The sequence below is a fragment of the Pleurodeles waltl genome, chromosome 4_2 (genome assembly GCF_031143425.1).
Source record: "Pleurodeles waltl isolate 20211129_DDA chromosome 4_2, aPleWal1.hap1.20221129, whole genome shotgun sequence".
Taxonomy (NCBI): domain Eukaryota; kingdom Metazoa; phylum Chordata; class Amphibia; order Caudata; family Salamandridae; genus Pleurodeles; species Pleurodeles waltl.
The window spans coordinates 385,596,979-385,619,871 of record NC_090443.1 but is presented as its reverse complement, the minus strand read 5'-3'; the positions used below and the strand labels follow the sequence as shown (position 1 = coordinate 385,619,871).

General features: G+C 45.1%; 1 protein-coding gene across 6 annotated transcripts in view; it reads left to right on the top strand.

Annotated features, from left to right (window-relative positions):
* The window catches only part of SMARCA4 (SWI/SNF related BAF chromatin remodeling complex subunit ATPase 4), an 813,549-nt gene that overhangs the window by 43,836 nt on the left and 746,820 nt on the right, over nt 1-22,893 (top strand). For 4 of the 6 annotated variants that reach the window (XM_069231516.1, XM_069231512.1, XM_069231514.1 and 1 more), the window contains exons 2-9: nt 14,428-14,680; nt 15,233-15,368; nt 16,288-16,692; nt 17,542-17,649; nt 19,057-19,315; nt 19,443-19,569; nt 20,156-20,329; nt 21,400-21,573. In XM_069231516.1, coding sequence (XP_069087617.1) covers nt 14,459-14,680; nt 15,233-15,368; nt 16,288-16,692; nt 17,542-17,649; nt 19,057-19,315; nt 19,443-19,569; nt 20,156-20,329; nt 21,400-21,573 — 1,605 coding nt within the window. In that variant the 5' untranslated portion in view covers nt 14,428-14,458. The remainder of the gene's footprint in view (nt 1-14,427; nt 14,681-15,232; nt 15,369-16,287; nt 16,693-17,541; nt 17,650-19,056; nt 19,316-19,442; nt 19,570-20,155; nt 20,330-21,399; nt 21,574-22,893) is intronic. The other 2 variants (XM_069231517.1, XM_069231515.1) reach the window with 1 other exon arrangement.

Below are 22,893 nucleotides of genomic sequence, written 5' to 3'. Positions count from 1 at the left end.
TGCCAAGGAGGCATTTCCTTACACAACCCCCCCCCCAAACGAAAGAGGATGAGACTAACCTTTCCCAAGAGAGTCTTCATTTTCTAAGTGGAAGAACCTGGAAAGGCCATCTGCATTGGCATGGGCAGTCCCAGGTCTGTGTTCCACTATAAAGTCCATTCCCTGTAGGGAGATGGACCACCTCAACAGTTTTGGATTTTCACCTTTCATTTGCATCAGCCATTTGAGAGGTCTGTGGTCGGTTTGAACTAGGAAGTGAGTCCCAAAGAGGTATGGTCTCAGCTTCTTCAGGGACCAAACCACAGCAAAGGCCTCCCTCTCAATGGCACTCCAACGCTGCTCCCTGGGGAGTAACCTCCTGCTAATGAAAGCAACAGGCTGGTCAAGGCCATCATCATTTGTTTGGGACAAAACTGCCCCTATCCCATGTTCAGAGGCATCTGTCTGCACAATGAACTGCTTAGAATAATCTGGAGCTTTTAGAACTGGTGCTGAGCACATTGCTTGTTTCAGGGTGTCAAAGGCCTGTTGGCATTCTACAGTCCAGTTCACTTTCTTGGGCATTTTCTTGGAGGTGAGTTCAGTGAGGGCTGTCACAATGGATCCATATCCCTTCACAAACCTCCTGTAATACCCAGTCAAGCCAAGGAATGCCCTGACTTGAGTCTGGGTTTTTGGAGCTACCCAGTCCAGAATAGTCTGGATCTTGGGTTGGAGTGGCTGAACTTGGCCTCCACCTACAAGGTGGCCCAAGTAAACCACAGTTCCCAGCCCTATCTGGCATTTGGATGCCTTGATAGAGAGGCCTGCAGATTGCAGAGCCTTCAAAACCTTCTTCAGGTGGACCAGGTGATCCTGCCAGGTGGAGCTAAAGACAGCTATATCATCAAGATAAGCTGGCTAAAGGACTCCAAACCAGCAAGGACTTGATTCACCAACCTTTGGAAGGTGGCAGGGGCATTCTTTAAACCAAAGGGCATAACAGTAAACTGATAATGCCCATCAGGTGTGGAGAATGCTGTTTTCTCTTTTGCTCCAGGTGCCATTTTTATTTGCCAGTACCCTGCTGTCAAGTCAAAGGTACTTAAGAATTTGGCAGCACCTAATTTGTCTATGAGCTCATCAGCTCTAGGAATTGGAGGGGCGTCTGTCTTGGTGACAGAGTTGAGCCCTCTGTAGTCCACACAAAACCTCATCTCTTTCTTTCCATCTTTGGTGTGAGGTTTGGGGACTAAGACCACTGGGCTAGCCCAGGGGCTGTCAGAGCGCTCAATTACTCCCAATTCCAGCATCTTGTGGACTTCCACCTTGATGCTTTCCTTAACATGGTCAGACTGTCTAAAAATTTTGTTTTTGACAGGCATGCTGTCTCCTGTGTCCACATCATGGGTACACAGGTGTGTCTGACCAGGGGTTAGGGAGAAGAGTTCAGGAAACTGTTGTAGGACTCTCCTACAATCAGCTTGCTGTTGGCCAGAGAGGGTGTCTGAGTAGATCACTCCACCTACTGAGCCATCTTTTGGGTCTGATGACAGAAGATCAGGGAGAGGTTCACTCTCTGCCTCCTGATCCTCATCTGTTACCATCAACAGATTTACATCAGCCCTGTCATGGAAGAGCTTAAGGCGGTTCACATGGATCACCCTCTTGGGGCTCCTGCTTGTGCCCAGGTCCACCAAGTAGGTGACCTGACTCTTCCTTTCTAGCACTGGGTAAGGGCCACTCCATTTGTCCTGAAGTGCCCTGGGAGCCACAGGCTCCAGAACCCAGACTTTCTGCCCTGGTTGGAACTCAACCATTGCAGCCTTTTGGTCATACCAAAACGTCTGGAGCTGTTGGCTGGCCTCAAGGTTTTTGCTTGCCTTTTCCATGTACTCTGCCATTCTAGAGCGAAGGCCAAGTACATAGTCCACTATGTCCTGTTTAGGCTCATGAAGAGGTCTCTCCCAGCCTTCTTTAACAAGAGCAAGTGGTCCCCTTACAGGGTGACCAAACAGAAGTTCAAAGGGTGAGAATCCTACTCCCTTCTGTGGCACCTCTCTGTAAGCGAAAAGCAGACATGGCAAGAGGACATCCCATCTCCTTTTGAGCTTTTCTGGGAGCCCCATGATCATGCCTTTTAATGTCTTGTTGAATCTCTCAACTAAGCCATTAGTTTGTGGGTGGTATGGTGTAGTGAATTTGTAAGTCACCCCACACTCATTCCACATGTGTTTTAGGTATGCTGACATGAAGTTGGTACCTCTGTCAGACACCACCTCCTTAGGGAAACCCACTCTGGTAAAGATACCAATGAGGGCCTTGGCTACTGCAGGGGCAGTAGTCGACCTAAGGGGAATAGCTTCAGGATACCTAGTAGCATGATCCACTACTACTAGGATATACATATTTCCTGAGGCTGTGGGAGGTTCTAGTGGACCAACTATGTCCACACCCACTCTTTCAAAGGGGACCCCCACCACTGGAAGTGGAATGAGGGGGGCCTTTGGATGCCCACCTGTCTTACCACTGGCTTGTCAGGTGGGGCAGGAGAGGCAAAACTCCTTAACCTTGTGGGACATATTGGGCCAGTAGAAGTGGTTGACTAACCTCTCCCACGTCTTGGTTTGTCCCAAATGCCCAGCAAGGGGAATATCATGGGCTAAGGTCAGAATAAACTCTCTGAACGACTGAGGCACTACCACTCTCCTAGTGGCACCAGGTTTGGGGTCTCTGGCCTCAGTGTACAGGAGTCCATCTTCCCAATAGACCCTATGTGTTCCATTTTTCTTGCCCTTGGACTCTTCAGCAGCTTGCTGCCTAAGGCCTTCAAGAGAGGGACAGGTTTCTTGTCCCTTACACAGCTCCTCCCTTGAGGGTCCCCCTGGGCCTAAGAGCTCAACCTGATAAGGTTCAAGCTCCAAAGGCTCAGTTCCCTCAGAGGGCAGAACTTCTTCCTGAGAAGAGAGGTTCTCTTTTTCTGACTGTGTTGCAGTTGGTTTCCCAACTGACTTTCCTTTTCTCTTGGTAGGCTGGGCCTTTCTTCCAGACTCCAGCTCTACTTTTTCACCCTGTGCCTTGCACTGTGCTCTTGTTTTTACACACACCAGTTCAGGGATACCCAGCATGGCTGCATGGGTTTTTAGTTCTACCTCAGCCCATGCTGAGGACTCCAGGTCATTTCCAAGCAGACAGTCTACTGGGATGTTTGAGGAGACCACCACCTGTTTCAGGCCATTGACCCCTCCCCATTCTAAAGTTACCATTGCCATGGGATGTGCTTTAGTCTGATTGTCAGCGTTGGTGACTGTATAGGTTTTTCCAGTCAGGTATTGGCCAGGGGAAACCAGTTTCTCTGTCACCATGGTGACACTGGCACCTGTATCCCTCAGGCCCTCTACACTTGTCCCATTAATAAAGAGCTGCTGCCTGTATTTTTGCATGTTAGGCGGCCAGGCAGCTAGTGTGGCTAAATCCACCCCACCCTCAGAGACTAGAGTAGCTTCAGTGTGGACCCTGATTTGCTCTGGGCACACTGTTGATCCCACTTGGAGACTAGCCATTCCAGTGTTACCTGGATTGGAGTTTGGAGTGGAACTTTTCTTGGGACAGGCCTTGTCTCCAGTTTGGTGTCCAGACTTACTACAGTTTCGACACCAGGCCTTTTTGGGATCAAGGTTTTTATTTTACCCTTGTACCCAGGATTGTGTTGTGAAGAGGGTCTGGGCCCACCCTCCTGTGCAGGTTTTTGGGGGCCTGTAGAAGACTCTTTACTATTTTTATTTTTGGCTGTCTCACCACCTTTCCCCTGGGGAGGTTTTGTGACCCCTTTCTTTTGGTCACCCCCTGTGGAAGTTTTGGACACCCTAGTCTTGACCCAATGGTCCGCCTTCTTTCCCAATTCTTGGGGAGAAATTGGTCCTAGGTCCACCAGATGCTGATGCAGTTTGTCATTGAAACAATTACTTAACAGGTGTTCTTTCACAAATAAATTGTACAGCCCATCATAATTACTTACACCACTGCCTTGAATCCAACCATCTAGTGTTTTTACTGAGTAGTCTACAAAGTCAACCCAGGTCTGGCTCGAGGATTTTTGAGCCCCCCTGAATCTAATCCTATACTCCTCAGTGGAGAATCCAAAGCCCTCAATCAGGGTACCCTTCATGAGGTCATAAGATTCTGCATCTTTTCCAGAGAGTGTGAGGAGTCTATCCCTACACTTTCCTGTGAACATTTCCCAAAGGAGAGCACCCCAGTGAGATTTGTTCACTTTTCTGGTTACACAAGCCCTCTCAAAAGCTGTGAACCATTTGGTGATGTCATCACCATCTTCATATTTAGTTACAATCCCTTTGGGGATTTTCAACATGTCAGGAGAATCTCTGACCCTAGTTATGTTGCTGCCACCATTGATGGGTCCTAGGCCCATCTCTTGTCTTTCCCTTTCTATGGCTAGGATCTGTCTTTCCAAAGCCAATCTTTTGGCCATCCTGGCTAACTGGATGTCCTCTTCACTGGAGTTATCCTCAGTGATTTCAGAGTTGTTGGTCCCTCCTGTGAGGGAACCTGCATCTCTGACTATTATTTGTGGAGTCAGGGCTTGAGAAGCCCTGTTCTCCCTAAGTAGGACTGGAGGGGGGGAATTTCCCTCCAAGTCACTATCTTCATCCTCTGTGTTGCCATCCTCAGAGGGGTTGGCTTTTTCAAACTCTGCCAAAAGCTCCTGGAGCTGTACTTTGGTAGGTTTGGAGCCCATTGCTATTTTCTTTAGTTTACAGAGTGACCTTAGCTCTCTCATCTGTAGATGGAGGTAAGGTGTGGTGTCGAGTTCCACCACATTCACATCTGTGCTAGACATTATGCTTCTAAAAGTTGGAATACTTTTTAAGAAACTAAACTGGTTCTAGAATCTAATTCAAACTTTTAACAAACTTTTAAACTCTAAAAGAAATGCTAACAGGGACTAACACAAGGCCCTAGCAGGACTTTTAAGAATTTAGAAAACTTTTCAAATTGCAAAAATCAATTTCTAATGACAATTTTGTAATTTGTCGTGTGATCAGGTATTGGCTGAGTAGTCCAGCAAATGCAAAGTCTTGTATCCCACCGCTGCCACCAATGTAGGAAGTTGGCTCTGTATGTGCTATTTCAAAGTAAGGAATAGCATACACAGAGTCCAAGGGTTCCCCTTAGAGGTAAAATAGTGGTAAAAAGAGATAATACTAATGCTCTATTTTGTGGTAGTGTGGTCGAGCAGTAGGCTTATCCAAGGAGTAGTGTTAAGCATTTGTTGTACATACACATAGGCAATAAATGAGGTACACACACTCAGAGACAAATCCAGCCAATAGGTTTTGTATAGAAAAATATTGTTTCTTAGTTTATTTTAAGAACCACAGGTTCAAATTTAACATGTAATATCTTGTTTGAAAGGTATTGCAGGTAAGTACATTAGGAACTTTGAATTATTTCAATTGCATGTATACTTTTCAAGTTATTCACAAATAGCTATTTGAAAAGTGGACACAGTGCAATTTTCACAGTTCCTGGGGGAGGTAAGTATTTGTTAGTTTTACCGGGTAAGTACGACACTTACAGGGTTCAGTTCTTGGTCCAAGGTAACCCACCGTTGGGGGTTCAGAGCAACCCCAAAGTTACCACACCAGCAGCTCAGGGCCGGTCAGGTGCAGAGTTCAAAGTGGTGCCCAAAACGCATAGGCTTCAATGGAGAGAAGGGGGTGCCCCGGTTCCAGTCTGCCAGCAGGTAAGTACCCGCGTCTTCGGAGGGCAGACCAGGGGGGTTTTGTAGGGCACCGGGGGGGACACAAGCCCACACAGAAATTTCACCCTCAGCGTCGCGGGGGCGGCCGGGTGCATTGTTAGAACAAGCGTCGGGTTCGCAATGGAAGTCAATGAGAGATCAAGGGATCTCTTCAGCGCTGCAGGCAGGCAAGGGGGGGGCTTCCTCAGGGAAACCTCCACTTGGGCAAGGGAGAGGGACTCCTGGGGGTCACTTCTGCAGTGAAAGTCCGGTCCTTCAGGTCCTGGGGGCTGCGGGTGCAGGGTCTTTTCCAGGCGTCGGGACTTAGGTTTCAGAGAGTCGCGGTCAGGGGAAGCCTCGGGATTCCCTCTGCAGGCGTGCTGTGGGGGCTCAGGGGGGACAGGTTTTGGTACTCACAGTCGTAGAGTAGTCCGGGGGTCCTCCCTGAGGTGTTGGTTCTCCACCAGCCGAGTCGGGGTCGCCGGGTGCAGTGTTGCAAGTCTCACGCTTCTTGCGGGGAGATTGCAGGGTTCTTTGAAGCTGCTCCTTTAGATAAAGTTGCAGTCTTTTTGGAGCAGGTCCGCTGTCCTCGGGAGTTTCTTGTCGTCGTCGAAGCAGGGCAGTCCTCAGAGGATTCAGAGGTCGCTGGTCCCTTTGGAAGGCGTCGCTGGAGCAGAGTTCTTTGGAAGGCAGGAGACAGGCCGGTGAGTTTCTGGAGCCAAGGCAGTTGTTGTCTTCTGGTCTTCCTCTGCAGGGGTTTCAGCTAGGCAGTCCTTCTTCTTGTTGTTGCAGGAATCTAGAATCTTAGGTTCAGGGAAGCCTTTAAATACTAAATTTAAGGGCGTGTTTAGGTCTGGGGGGTTAGTAGCCAATGGCTACTAGCCCTGAGGGTGGGTACACCCTCTTTGTGCCTCCTCCCAAGGGGAGGGGGTCACATCCCTAATCCTATTGGGGGAATCCTCCATCTGCAAGATGGAGGATTTCTAAAAGTTAGAGTCACCTCAGCTCAGGACACCTTAGGGGCTGTCCTGACTGGCCAGTGACTCCTCCTTGTTATTCTCATTATTTTCTCCGGCCTTGCCGCCAAAAGTGGGGGCTGGGGCCGGAGGGGGCGGGCAACTCCACTAGCTGGAGTACCCTGCGGTGCTGTGACAAAGGGGTGAGCCTTTGAGGCTCACCGCCAGGTGTTACAGCTCCTGCCTGGGGGAGGTGTTAGCATCTCCACCCAGTGCAGGCTTTGTTACTGGCCTCAGAGTGACAAAGGCACTCTCCCCATGGGGCCAGCAACATGTCTCTAGTGTGGCAGGCTGCTGGAACTAGTCAGCCTACACAGACAGTCGGTTAAGTTTCAGGGGGCACCTCTAAGGTGCCCTCTGGGGTGTATTTTGCAATAAAATGTACACTGGCATCAGTGTGCATTTATTGTGCTGAGAAGTTTGATACCAAACTTTCCAGTTTTCAGTGTAGCCATTATGGTGCTGTGGAGTTCGTGTAAAACAGACTCCCAGACCATATACTCTTATGGCTACCCTGCACTTACAATGTCTAAGGTTTTGCTTAGACACTGTAGGGGCACAGTGCTCATGCACTGGTACCCTCACCTATGGTATAGTGCACCCTGCCTTAGGGCTGTAAGGCCTGCTAGAGGGGTGTCTTACCTATACTGCATAGGCAGTGAGAGGCTGGCATGGCACCCTGAGGGGAGTGCCATGTCGACTTACTCATTTTGTTCTCACTAGCGCACACAAGCTGGTAAGCAGTGTGTCTGTGCTGAGTGAGGGGTCTCTAGGGTGGCATAATACATGCTGCAGCCCTTAGAGACCTTCCCTGGCATCAGGGCCCTTGGTACCAGAGGTACCAGTTACAAGGGACTTATCTGGATGCCAGGGTGTGCCAATTGTGGAATCAAAAGTACAGGTTAGGGAAAGAACACTGGTGCTGGGGCCTGGTTAGCAGGCCTCAGCACACTTTCAATTCAAAACATAGCATCAGCAAAGGCAAAAAGTCAGGGGGTAACCATGCCAAGGAGGCATTTCCTTACACTGTGCATTCAAAGACAGGTCAAATGTCAAGCTGTGTCTTCCAGGGAGGTTTCTGTTTATTTTACTTGCTGACATCAAATTGAGAGCATTTAAAGAAAGAGGAATGCAGATTACTCTCCCAATGGAGTCCCCTCGTGCCCCTCACATGCTCCATTTTCGAGGCTGTATCACAACCCTTAAATAGCACATCATGTAACATGCAGATGATCGTTCTGTTTTTTAAAAAAAAAAAGCATTTTAGCTAGATAGGTAATTGGGTTACTGCTTTTAACACCAATGTCCTTTTGTTACTTGCAGTTAATAAATTGTAATCCTAATATAGCACAGTGAGGTATGAAGGGCATGTGACTCCTGCATCTTGTAACCCTTACTGTTTTATGCAACAAACATCTTGTACATGTATTTACATACTTACATGATTTATTGTAAATGTATAATACGTATGCCATGTAAAGCGCACCGACACCCTGCACTGGGATGAGTAGTGCTATGAAAGAAATAAAATAGTGGTATTTACATTTTTATTTGTGCAAATACTGGGACAGACCAACACATCTGACTTTCTCACAGTGCATGCGTTTCTCTTAAAAACAGGGACTGAACAAAGTCAAAAGCATGCCTTTGTTAAGCACATGTGCAGTGATGATAAGCTGTGAGCCTTTCTTTCCCCTCATTGGCATTTGCATCTAAATGTGAGCCCCTAGTCTGCGCCTACCGAGGATAAGAGCGGATGAAAAGGAAGCTTGATGGCTCCCTAACTTCGGCCTTTAACTTTGGCTTTTGGTGGAGGTGAAATTATATTTTTTTTAAAAACCCACTCTCCTCCTGCATGTTGCTGCTTAGAATGAAAGCAGATAACAGTGCAGGTGCTGCCAAAAGTGTCCCATTGTCTGAAAATTACACCGGGGCAAGTTGAGCATAGGCAAAAAGGTAAAGTTCTTCTTCACAAACACCCCCCAATCACTGCTCTTCTGAGGACCTCAAACCACCTCTTCCTTCCCTATTCTTTGAACACCCCCTTCAGGAGCTTCTTTTTTTTCACACAGCAAATGCAGTGACACCAGGGCGATAATTATTCAAGGCAGCATTAAACCTACGCTAATGCTTCAGTTTACATTCTTAACATACATTTATTACAGTGTCTTTACTTGCACTGGGAGTTACCACATACTGCCTACACTGGAATATACTTTTTGATCCTAGCTTCATATTAAAATAAAGAGTATGGCTAATGTTTACTAACACCACAACTTTTCACCCTGTTTCCTAACACACACGAACACACCTCTCTCCTTTGTCAGTTATTCTAAACTGCTGTTACCAGACCTGACATTACATTTGTGCGGCAGGGACAGTGGCACCATACCCAACACAAACACAGTGAACATAAACTACAACTTCATTGCACGCATTTACATATTCCTCTTTTGTCCCTAGACTCACTTCACTCCTCTCCACTCCCTCATGCTTTTACAAAGTCCTAACTTTCATTCAGACAGCAAGTCAACTGGCTCCAGGACAGTAACTTCACTCCTTTATGCACGAATGTGCAAGTTATGACATTAACCTTCCTGCTAGCTGTAAAAAGGAGACCCCAAAATCTTACAGCCACTCTGAGAATCTCTTCTCCACCCACCCACAGTTCAAAGCCCCACCAAGGTCCTCTCCCTCTGCATTTCCAACTTCGAATCTTCACAAGCTGCCTCCAGGTTCTTTTAACACTTTGTCCGACACTGTATACTTACTCCTCACCACACGCTCTAACAGCAATTAAACTGCATCCTTCATGCCCTTACACCACAGCCAACAGTTAATATATGCTCTTTCAGGCCCTGTTTGTCATTAATTAAATCACATAAGCAACACAACAGGCTCTCACTTTTTATTACTTTTTCAGAACTAGCCCACACAATATTATTTACTACGCCTTAATTATATCACATGGACTGTGCAGTAAAACCTTAAGCCCAAAAATATGATCAATATATAATAATAGTTTGTTTTTCTGCAATAAAATGCAACTGCATATTTAATACCACCAAAACTCGGGACGCACTACCTCTGACACAGAGAACCTTTTCATTAAAATAGATTTGACCTACTCGTGTATAACCTCTAACGTACGCCAGTGAGTTATTTTGAAACAACCACTCATCAGTAATAATTCATAAAAACCGTACCATGTGTCTCTTTCTCCCGTCTCTATCTTTTGCACTCGCACTTATGTCACTCTATTTGTGCAACAGGTGCTGTCGCACAAGAAAAATCTGTCATCAAGGACACATTGAAAACAAATTACTGCTTCAGTTTGGATTTTATTTTTAGGACACAGGGAAATAATTTCCTCTATCTCTTACTCTGCACCACTTTACTATAAGCCACTCTAGACCATTGCATGGTGCACTGCACTCTCTGCCACTGAACTCTCCACCACTCTACCCCGCTCCATTCCACTCTGCCACTTCACTCTACGCCTCTCTAATCTACTGTGCATCACTGCACTCTACGCCGCTTTACTCTACTCCTCTGTAGTCTGCACCTCTGTACACTATTCCAAAACACTGAGAGTCAGAATTGACTTTATTCGGTTAAACCATAAAAGTACACACAAACATCAATCAAACCATTAAAAACAAGCAGAGCATAAAAGCATTAAAAACAGTAAAAAACACCTACAGATAAGTTATATAAAGAAACACAAAGGACATCTTAATACAAAATCACAGCAAAACGGTATAAAATGTATTTAATCTAAGAGCTAATCTGCGCTAATAAACCTACCACCCCCACCTTTTCCTATGTCTAATGGCAGTCACCGAAAAACTTCCAACATAAAAGCTCTCCAAGGGACTAGATAGCATTTGAAGATACATTAGGGCCTATATAGCTTGTACTAAGCCCTTCCCTTTTAGTATTGGCAAAGTAAAGTTCTGTCGTAGTGAACAAAATTGATCACAGAACAGCACAAAATGAAGGGTATCCTGGATGGAAAAGTTAGCTCAAGCACAGGGGCCAAAGTCTCCACCAGCTGTCTACTTTGAGGTACAGTGAATAGCCAGTATACAAGATTCAGTCTAATCCTAGTTAACAGGAAGCGGCTGTAAGGTAACGTAGTCTCAAGTAGGTATAATTCTGTCAGAGGACAGGTTTTTAACAGAATATATGCCCTTACAGTAGGTTTAGGAAGCTCTCTTGCTTCCTGTTCTGCACACCCAGTTCAGGTCACGTTTGGTGAATTTCTCAGGGGATGGAAACAAACCAGAACGATCCAATTTCTGTGCCAGTGTCTGTGTGGCGCAGCCATAGGTTGCTGTTGACTCAATCTAGAGATAAGCAATCTTTGGCTATTTTCTGGTTTAAGTCCAAGACAGGGTCAATCCAGGTCCTAATCCAAAGCAAAAGGGAAACTGCCACCAGGTCCGTGATATACCCCACCCTAAATTCTTCATTTACAATATAAGAAGCCACAGATTGGGGGGCTGAAAGCAAGTTCTGAAGGAATTTATTTTCCACTATTTGTATGTCCCCGAAATCCGTATGTTTCCAAATCTCACTCCCATAGCAGGCATTGAAGATATATTAAGCCTTAAATAGCTTCATCTTGACCTTAACTGGTCTGGCCCCCAGTCTATTACCAAAGTCAAGAACTGCCGCCATAGCTCTTGACATGGAGTTTCTTTTAGCTTTTCTCAAAGGGACCCATGAATCCCTATAATCGAACAGGACTCCCCGATACGAAACCCTAATTATTTCAATGCCATTGCCATATGGCCTTCTCTAGGTTTCATTTATCCGGCCCAGTACCATCATATGGGACTTAGCAAAATTGGTTCTCTGGTCCAGGGAGTTCATAAATTCTTCGAAGGAGTTCAATAGACGTTTGAGACCAACTGCTGTCCTGGGAAGCAGGACAGCATCATCTGCAATTGAGAAGCGCAGGTATAAGGTGGGACCCTGCCTGATGGACAGCAGAACTCTGTATTTCAGTATGCACCACTCCACTCGTCGCCACTGCACACCATTCCAGTCTAGGCCACTCTACTCTGGCTCTCTCCACTCTACTCTGAAAAAATCTACTCTACTCCACTGCGCACTATGCCACTCTACTCTGTGATGCACCTCTCTGCGCTCTTTGCTAGTTTAAGCTAAACCACTGCCTTCTACCCAATGTACTGTACACCACTTTACTCAAAACCAATGTACTCTGCCACTGCACTCTATGCCAACTACTCTTCACCACTGCAGTCTGCGCCTATTTACTCTGCAACACTTTGTCACTGCACTCTATGCTGCTACAAGCTACGCCACTCTACACTATTGTGCTCTGTCACTGCACTCTATACACATCTGTTCTACTTTGCACCATTATAATGTATGCCACTGCTCTCTACACCACTGCTCTCTACACCACTGCACTCTACTCCTGCACTCCATGCCACCGCACTCTACATCACTTATCTCTAGGTCAGTGCACTCCATGCCACTACACTGTACTCCACTGTAATCTGCTCTACACCCATGCCAGTGCACTCTATGCAACTATGTTCTACGCCACATTTTTCTTCTTTTTCGTCTCCCTCTTCTCTCCTCCTCGCTTCCTCTCTCTCCTCCACCTCTTCCCTCATCACTTCCTCTCTCCTCCTCTCTTCTGTCTTCTCCCTTCACTATTCTTTTTCCTTCCCTTTTTTCCCCCTCCTTCCTCTTATTTTTCTCTCTCTCTTCTTCCCTCCCTATTCTTCCTTCTTGCTACCCATAAGGGTTTCCCGGCACTTAGGTGACAGATAGGGCAGCGTAGAAGAGGCCTTAAAATAGCCAGGTTTTCAGTTTCTTACGAAAAGTGTTGAGATGTACAGCTTCTCAGGTGTTCAGGAAGAGTAGGATCGGCCATCCATACGAGAGCGTTTGATTCTGGGAACAGGGTACAGGGATTTATTGCTTGAGTGCAACGCATAAGAGGGCTTATTGGGAACCATAAGCTCCTGCAGGTGACGTGGACAAGTGTACATGTTAATTTTGTGCATGATTCATAATACCTTAAACTGGATTCTGTTGTCCACCGGGCCAATGAAGATCGCAGAGAAATTGAGACACAGTGGAGTGTTTTGGGAGTTGGAACAGAAGTGTGGCAGCAGAGTTCTTGACCAATTGAAGGCATCTTATAACTGCCTTATCTGCCCCTGATACAAATGTTTGCCATAATCCAGCCTTGAAAGGATCAAGACCTGAATAACTGTCCTTTGGGAATAGAAAGGAAGCATCCACAAGATCTTTTTAAACCATTTTATGACGGCAAAGCGTGTTGAGGCTACCTTCGCCACTTGCTGTTTCATTAACAGGGTGGAGTCCAGCCAGAAGCCTAGATTATTTACCTTATTAGTAGGTTCAAAGAGAGCCCCTAAAGTTGCAGGCAAGTGCTGAGGTCTCCAGAGCCACTCCATTCCACACCTCTCCACTCCATCCTGCACCACTCCACTTTACTCTGAAACAATCTACTCTATGCCACTGCACTCTACACCATTCTATTCCACCCTGCACCATTTAACGCTACTCAGTTGCACTCTACACCACTGAAGTCTACACTGTGCCACTCACTCTACCTTGCACCACTATTCCTCGCCTTTCTAATTACACCACTGTACTCTCTGCCAGTTCACTCTACACTACTTTGTTCAAAACCAGTGTACTCTAAGCCACTGCACCGCACCACTGTACTTAGCGACACACCACACTGCAACACTCCTCTCTGACTCCACTCTATTAGACTCTACTCTATTAGAGTCTACTCCACTATGACAGTCTGCTTCACAGCACTACTCCACTATACAACGCTCTATGCAACTCCCTCTATGCACTCAGTGCCACTTTACTCCACTCTATTCTGCAACTCACTAGTTCACTCTACGCCACTCCACCTTGACACTCTTCTTCACTCTACACCTTCCTATGCCATTCCATTCTGCTACACTACTCCACTCAACAACAATCTATTCCCATCCTCACCACTCTACTCTACATCACTCTCCTCCGCTGTACAGCTATCTCCTCCACTCATCAGTAAATACCATTGGCAAAGCTAATAGGTTTTACCTTTGGAACCTATCAATAGTTGCTTTTCCTTCTGAAGCCAGCTGATGTATGCACTCTTCACCGGTTTCTCTGTCAAAATTACATTTTCTTCAGTTTGAACACTTGGACTACACTTTTTTGAAAGCCAAGTGCCGACTTTCTTTTAATTACTTTTGAATTTCGAAATAAGTGCCTCTTCCAATTTTAGTTGCTGTATATCCTTTTAAAACATTTTTTTTTTAGAAAATCTGCTTCTGTAGACACTGTTTTAGGATTAACTTTTTGTAGCCATTACTCCTTGTTTTATCACTTGATTTTTCTAGGCCAGGCTGATGTTTAATATACTACCATTGTTAGTTTCTTAGTGCAGTTTGCACTAGCTTTTTTTCAAGACTTATGACCCATCAGATGATCTGCAAAATGTAGTTAGAATCACATCTACTCAGTCAGTTGTCTTCATATTATTTTATTTAATATAAACAGTAGATTTAAGGCAACGATAGTTAAAGCTCTTGAATGTGGAATGTGATCAGATTGTTTTTATTAAAAAAATGTCAACTGTTTTAATTTTTACAGGAGCTAAGGTGAACAGTGGTGCTCGTTGAAGATGTCTACCCCTGATCCTCCGATGGGAGGCACGCCTCGCCCGGGTCCATCCCCTGGGCCTGGCCCCTCCCCGGGCGCTATGATGGGCCCCAGCCCGGGACCCTCACCAGGGTCAGTGCACAGCATGATGGGCCCTAGCCCTGGGCCACCTCCAGCAGGGCATCCAATTCCACCGCAGGGACCTGGGGGCTACCCTCAAGAGAACATGCACCCAATGCACAAGGTATCTGGCTTTGTAAGATGGACCTTCTTTTCAGAAAGTGCTCTACAGTTAATGTTGGCTTGCCCATTTAATGCTCTACGTTGTCTCTGCAAACACACAAATGACAATACTGATTGCAGCTCAGATGTTTGAAGCAACAGAGGTACAGATCTCTGTCAAACTGCTGATTTTGAGTCGCTGGGTGGATCCCTTTCATGACCGTGTTTCACCTCTCATCTCGAGCACCTGGGGTTTCAGCATCTCTATATAATGTGTAGTAAATATGGTATTAATAGATTGTTACCTTAAACTTTATTGGCTTTTCCTTTTCCTTGCTTTTATTTTAAAATGAAACACGGCTAATATACCAAACATACAAAAGGTGATGTAAGGAATGCTTGCAGTGTTGCTTACCTCTGGCAATTGCTTGGCTAGCATTCCAGCCCATGTGTCGGTGTTCATTTGTGTACGGTCTTGTCTCATTGAGTACCGTTCTTGATCTTTTGAGGCCTGGCATCTGATACCTCCCTCATTACATCTTTTTCAAGTGCTTTTCTGTTTCTTTCCTTCCAGCAGCCTGTGGACCCATTACATGAGAAGGGGATGCCAGAGGATTCTCGCTATGCACAGATGAAAGGCCTGGGTATGAGGCCAGGTCCACACACCGGTATGGGTCCTCCGCCTAGTCCCATGGACCAACACTCTCAGGGTAAGTCCTTTACTTACTTCATGGGCTTTGGCTGCTACTAGCGTCTTTGTTGATAGTACTGTAAAGATTGACCTTGGGAGAGCAGCAGTTCTTGCGAATGAATGATAGGGAGCATAGCACCAAATTCTTAGGCGATTTACGGACTGAACCATTGATCTTTCCTTCCATGGCCTTACTAGAAGAGGGTCTAACCCCTGCTCAGCTGTATCAGATTCTGTCAGGCTTTAAGAAGCTGTGGAGTTACATGAGAAGTATATGATGGGGCACACTACCTACCATTGTGCAATCTTATTAGTGCATTGTTCAGCTGCTGAGGGTGCAGTCAGTACAATTGAGTTTAGGCGTTCAGCTGGTACAAAGGAGGTTGGATAACATATGCAGAGAATAATGGGTATGGTGGGAAATTGGACCTATACCAGTGCCATACTAAAACTGTTCACTGAAAATTACTGATGTCTGGTCCCTCTAGGGCATTTCTTAAGTGACTAACCTCTGGATGTCACTGCGGTGCCAGTATCTACCTTTGAAAAGATCACATATTGTGCCATACTGTGACAGGACATTATGCGTCACAACTGCTTGATTGTGTGTATTATGCTGCCTCAGGTAATGCTGATCATTTATTGTGTTTTGGGGAGGTGCCAAGGGTTGAATGAGTGTAACCAGTTTGGTGTGTGCATAGGTGTAATGAGACTCAGTGTGCTGAAGCACGTCCTTAAAACTGGTGACCTGTTCATAAAATGTTGATAGATGCACATTTATACTGTGGACAAAACCTTGCTTTGTACCCCTGCAATTAGCATACTTTTCTGTGTTGTCACCATTTTATAGGCTCTGTTTTAGTTTTACATTTGTGTTTTAAAAGATAGTCTTGCAGAATTTTTCCAGATCAGTTTAACACACATGTTATTGTGTACAGGTTATCCGTCACCTCTTGGGGGCTCTGATCACTCTTCAAGTCCGGTTCCTGCCAATGGGCCCCCCTCTGGTCCACCATTGTCTGCTGGGCCTGTGGGGGTGCCCCTCGAACCTGCCGACCCTCAGGTGCTGGGACAGCAGAGTCGCAGCCCCACCCCGTTCAATCAGAATCAACTGCACCAATTGCGGGCGCAGATCATGGCTTACAAGATGCTTGCTCGAGGCCAGGCCCTGCCGGACCACCTGCAAACAGCGGTACAGGGCAAGCGGCCTGTCCCAGGAATGCAGCCACAGATGCCGACACTACCTCCTCCCTCAGTCCCAGGGGCAGGACCCGGGCCTGGGCCAGGACCTGGGCCCCCCTCTGGACCTGGACAAGTACCTCCCAGTTACGGCCGACCTCACGGTAAGAACCACCTTTGCTGCAGGTCAGTACATTGCTTGCTCTGGAGCTTGAGTGTGCTGTGGAACAGCAGTGACAGAGCTGTGACTAACTTACTTTCCAGTTGTGACCTGTTAGTACTGGAAGCTGTAACTGTCAGCTTGTTTTGTCATTCATGTGGGATTTCTGGCAGTCCAAGCAACAAAGCTACTGCTTTTAATCTGGAATCGTATCTCGATTTAAACATCTTGGAGGTCGTCTAGAAGAACAGTGTATAAAGCTTGCACTGTTGTGTGGTGGAAGCTGATCAACTTCTGTGTTTGATGTTTCTGTTAGTGTGTCATTAAAACATATGCTGTTTGCGCTGTACTTGTTCTTTTTCTTAGGCATATTTTGTGTCTACTCATTTTATTATTTTTTGTATGAAGAAGCATGCTTTGCTGCTTTTTGTAGGCACACTGATGTTCGTGTAGTGCCTTCACTTTTTCTGAAGATGGTTCTCACTGCTGCTGCCTATGTTTTGCATGTTCTTTCTACGAGGAATGCACTAACTGCTGCCTCTAGTGTGCCAATTATGTATTGTAAAGATTGCACCATTGCTAACGGTGATGTACCTCTTCTGTGAGGTACTGTTATACACCTTCTGTGCTACATTGCTCCTTGTTACTGGTGCCTATTTGAAAGCTGTTCTTTATGTGAGGGAATTACGCATTGATGATAATGATATCCTTTTGTTTTCCATCCACAAAAGAAATTTACGTCCACTGCCTTGCTGTAACTTTTGGGCCTGTAGAGGAAAACTGTCATACTGATTTCTATGAGACTGTTAGTCTGTTTTACTGGTGTGATTAATTGTCACACACTTTTATGCAGGTATGACAGGGCCCAACATGCCACCTCCTGGACCTGCAGGAGCCCCTTCAGGAATGCCGGGAATGCCAGGGCAGCCCCCTGGAGGTCCCCCAAAGTCTTGGTCTGAAGGTAAGGCCCTGTACTGGAATAGAGCACTTATTTTGGGTCTGGGACTGCACTGTCCTTTATTTGTTTCTACCAGACATCTCCTTTCTCTCGCAACCTTCAGTTTTGCACAAAGTTCAGTGGCGTGTACCTTTTACCTTTGAGTTCATTCACTGTTTTTTTTTTTTTTTTAAAATATTATTTCTCATTGAGTTAAACATTACAGCAACTGAAATTTATGGCCAGCTATCATGTTTCATAAAAATTCAATCTGTCAATCGGAGTGCTGGGTTCTGCCAGATTTAGTGCATCAATTTTTCACATATATCCTGATTCTTACATAGTTTTAAATTGGTCTTTTTACCATTATACACTAATTTCACTTATCACTGCAGTGTCTGAGGGACCTAGATTTATTATTCACCTGCGTTGTTTGTACCTTCTCTTTTCCTACTGCAATCATCACCGTCTCCCAGAAATTATTTGCCTACTTTTCAACCAACACTACCTCTTCCCTGTTTGATATGAATAACAAATCTAAATTGATGCAAACAGTTTTTGAAATAAAATCTCACAGATTAAGTAAATAGAAAATGGCAAAATGACAAACTGCGGATTGTGCACTGTGGAGGTACTAGAGTTTGCTAAATGAAAAGACTTTAATATGCGAAAGACACATTTTTAAAAACATTTTTAGCAGTTCAGTGAGCATTCAGTTAAAGGTTTACTGTGAAACTGGTGAGCTGGGGCAGGGCATTTTAGGCTCTCCATCTGAGGAAGTAGGACAGATACTGGGAGCATCGTTTTCCAGCATATAACCATGGTTGGAATTCTGTATGGTATGGAGTTCGGACCTTGCTGCAAGGTAGGCTCAGGCCAGATGATATTTTGTGGGTTGGATGCAGGTCTTTCCTCTCTTGTCATTGCACTTTCATGTTCTTTTTCACAGATAGAGATTCTAGTCTGCTGAACCATTAATTTGATCACTGTTTTGAATGTTAGAGAGACAATTTTTAACCCAGTCATTTAAATGATCTGGATCACAGATGCAGGCTGCCCTGCCTGTCATGTGGAGAGTTTTTACATTTTTGCATATGCATATCTCCTTCTACCGCTGGAGAGTTGTAATTATGGTGGAATAAAATTTTACAATTCTCATTAAGGTGCTTTTGATTACAAGTTATTACCATTTTCCTGTAGTACTTTAATAAGGATGATTGGAGCAGAATGAATCAAAGTAGATGTATGGCTATTTTCACCTGAAGTTTGACAACTTCTTCTGTACTTGTAATCGATCTTACACACGTTTCAGATAGTTATGGATTTTGTTCATGTTAGTGTTCTACTAAGTATATCAATTTGTTCCTGTGGCTGGATTATTTGTATGGCCCTCTAATACATAGTGTGTGACTTTCTTTTGGTTTCCCTTAGGACCAATGGCGAACGCTGCTGCCCCCACCAGTGTGCCCCAGAAACTGATTGCACCTCAGCCCTCAGGCCGCCCTTCTCCTGCGCCCCCATCTTTGCCGCCTGCAGCTTCTCCTGTCATGCCTCCACAAACCCCTTCCCCAGGCCATCCCGTCCCCCCTGCCCCCATGATTCAGCTTCACCCAAAGCAGAATCGCATCACTCCTATTCAGAAGCCCCGTGGCTTGGACCCAGTGGAGGTCCTACAGGAACGAGAGTATCGGTGAGCAGTCTTTTAAATTGGCACATTTACAGCACCGTAGACTTTTGACTTATTGTGGAATTGTTTAAATACATATTTTTCCCTGTTTTATTTAACTGATGTTTTGTTTTGTGTTCTCTAACTGCAGGTTACAGGCTCGCATTGCTCATCGAATCCAAGAACTTGAAAACCTTCCTGGCTCACTGCCTGGTGATCTGCGGACCAAAGCAACCATCGAGCTGAAAGCCCTAAGGCTGCTCAACTTCCAGAGGCAGGTGGGTACTTGTGGGCTCTTAAGACAGCTCCTTCATGGCAAGAAAGAACGCATTTGTTGGAGTCCAGGATTAGCTGCATGCATTCAATTTTAAAAAGTAGAGTGGCTAATCTAATGCTTGATAGGAAAATGCTGGTTTATGTTGTGTTTGGGGGGGTGGATTCTAAGTGAGCTATAACATTTGTTTACCCCTTGCACCCTAAGCTGTAAGTAAGATCTTTGTGGGGAATAGTATATAGAGGCCACTGAGTATGAGATGATTGTCTAACAAAGAGATTGCAAAGATATAATTTGTTTAATTATCCTTGCGCCTTTGTAGTACACAAATGGCAATTTTTTGGCTGCCCATAACAGTGCACCTTGATAGTGGTTCTTTGTGTCCCACTGCTGTGATTCTTTTGTTGTAGTTTTGCTAATTGGCCGTCCATTTATCTGCTTTGTGTCAGCAATTTATAGGCCGGGTGCTTTGTTCAAACCTTTGATTTGCAGTTTGTGGTTTTCTGTATTTTCCAAATGTATGTCCTGGATTGTAATGTGTTGCCAATATGTCCTGCTTTTTGGGGCTGTGGCATCTTTTTTGTTTCAAGCTGCGCCAGGAAGTGGTGGTTTGCATGCGGCGGGACACGGCGCTGGAGACTGCACTGAATGCTAAGGCCTACAAACGAAGTAAGCGGCAGTCCCTCCGTGAAGCACGCATCACTGAGAAGCTGGAGAAGCAGCAGAAGGTGGAGCAGGAGCGCAAGCGTCGGCAGAAGCACCAGGTGAGGCTCAGAAGAGCAGCAAGCTTTCTTGCACATGCAAGATATGGGTGGGAGGCCTTCTGATGTGAACACCTGGTGATGTCTTCAGTCAGAAGTGTAAATGTCTTTGGAGACATTGATATACTTACAGTATAAAACCTTTCTGTATCTTGAATTCTATGACATGTTTTTTTTTTCCTGTTCTAAATGTATATTTGTTTTTTAGAGTAGAGGAAATTGGTTATCTTAAAGTATTTAGTCGAACTGTAACTGTTATTACAGTGTAGCGTGATCTGATTTGAACCTGGATTTCAAGCTGAGATTTGTATTAGCTGACAAGGTACATCCTTGGAAAAGAGTTTTGTCTGTTTGAAAGGTAACGTGAAGTGGATGCAGCCACTTGAGCTGTAACATCTACTTAGTGTAAATCAACTCATCTACGCCGCTCCCTTCTGTTCTGGAGCTATTTTCTAGATTTCGTTTTTTCCTTTTTTTTGTTTGCACTTCAAATGCAGTAAAGTCCCAAACCTTGCCACCACTGACTGTTCACATTCCCACTGTCCTTCTTCCTACATATATCATAAACGTCTGAAGTTGTCACACAGGCCATTCTAGATGTTCTGCAGATCTTAAAGTTCATCTGGGTTCTGATACCTTTGCACTATTATCACCCTCATTTACCCTGCACATAAAGCTTCCTCAACATCTCCTCACCACCCATACCCCCTCAGGCCCTTCCTAAAGATTTTGGTTGCTAATGCTAGAGTATATACTCAACACTAACACTATCCACAGCCCCAAAGAGTTGCCACCTTCAGACCTTAAAGCGCCTGTCCTAAACTTAAACCCCACCCACACACACAACTGTCGCTTGCCAGTATTTTTTTGTACACTCACTGGACGCTAATGTATAATATGGCATGCAGCTGCTGAAATCTTCCAGTTATGTCTAGCTCAGAATCTTGTTTTCTCTGCCACTTTTTTTTTACTGTTGAGCTCCTTTAACCTTTGCATGAGCTTCCAGTTCTAGATGCCTATGAAATACATGTGAACATGCGTGTGTGATCCTGCTGACTTCTTTCCCATCTCAGGAATACCTCAACAGCATCTTGCAGCATGCCAAGGACTTTAAGGAGTACCACCGTTCCATGACTGGCAAAATGCAGAAGGTCACCAAAGCTGTGGCTACTTACCACGCCAATACTGAGAGGGAGCAAAAGAAGGAAAATGAACGAATTGAAAAAGAGCGCATGAGACGTCTGATGGTAAGTCGTTTTTCTTCACAGTCGGCTCCATTTTCCAAGAACCCTTGGAGAAAACTGACAAGTAGAGCTTGGCGCTAAGCTAGCCTTTTCTGATAGCCAAACAGGAAAGGGGATGGGGGATATGTAGCCTTATTTACCTTTCTGGGGAGACACATAAAATACAGTATATTGTCTGCTTACATCTCTATTCACTGCTGCTACTACTCACTTAAAAAAAGATTTCTGCTTTCTTCTTTCATATAACTTGAATAGAATGTGTTTTTCCTATTCACTACACAAGCCTGCCTCTAACTCCCTCTGGTCATTTGCAGCTGTTTAATGATTCTTAATATCCTACATGAAGAAGACTGAAAGTTAGATCACCTTCTATCCCAGATCTTTAGCAGTTCCCGGTCTACTCCAGTGGGGCAGCAAGCTTCTGCAGCTTGTACAGATCAAATGATTTGTTTCTGCCTTTGTCCTTCCTGCGGAGCTCTCTTATTTCCAGTATGACATGCATCATCAGTCTTTCCTATTTATCTTGCTTCTACTTGGAAGTAGAGTAGCCCGTAGGTTCTGTGCAAGAGCACAGTGGACAATGCTTTCTGCACGTCTTTTTGCCCTTTTGTAAGCACAAATACCTGAGCAGTGTTACATGCTTCACTGTTCAGTCTGCTGGGAGGGTATGCTGTTTCTGGTGCAGGCCTTTCATTGTGAGTCATTATATTGCGGACGATTTAGTGCAGGTATGTAGGAAGTTGGCTCTGTATGTGCTATTTCAAAGTAAGGAATAGCATGCACAGAGTCCAAGGGTTCCCCTTAGAGGTAAAATAGTGGTAAAAAATAGATAATACTAATGCTCTATTTTGTGGTAGTGTGGTCGAGCAGTAGGCTTATCCAAGGAGTAGTGTTAAGCATTTGTTGTACATACACATAGACAATAAATGAGGTACACACACTCAGAGACAAATCCAGCCAATAGGTTTTTATATAGAAAAATATCTTTTCTTAGTTTATTTTAAGAACCACAGGTTCAAATTCTACATGTAATAGCTCATTCGAAAGGTATTGCAGGTAAGTACTTTAGGAACTTCAAATCATCAAAATTGCATGTATACTTTTCAAGTTATTCACAAATAGCTGTTTTAAAAGTGGACACTTAGTGCAATTTTCACAGTTCCTAGGGGAGGTAAGTATTTGTTAGTTTTACCAGGTAAGTAAGACACTTACAGGGTTCAGTTCTTGGTCCAAGGTAGCCCACCGTTGGGGGTTCAGAGCAACCCCAAAGTCACCACACCAGCAGCTCAGGGCCGGTCAGGTGCAGAGTTCAAGGTGGTGCCC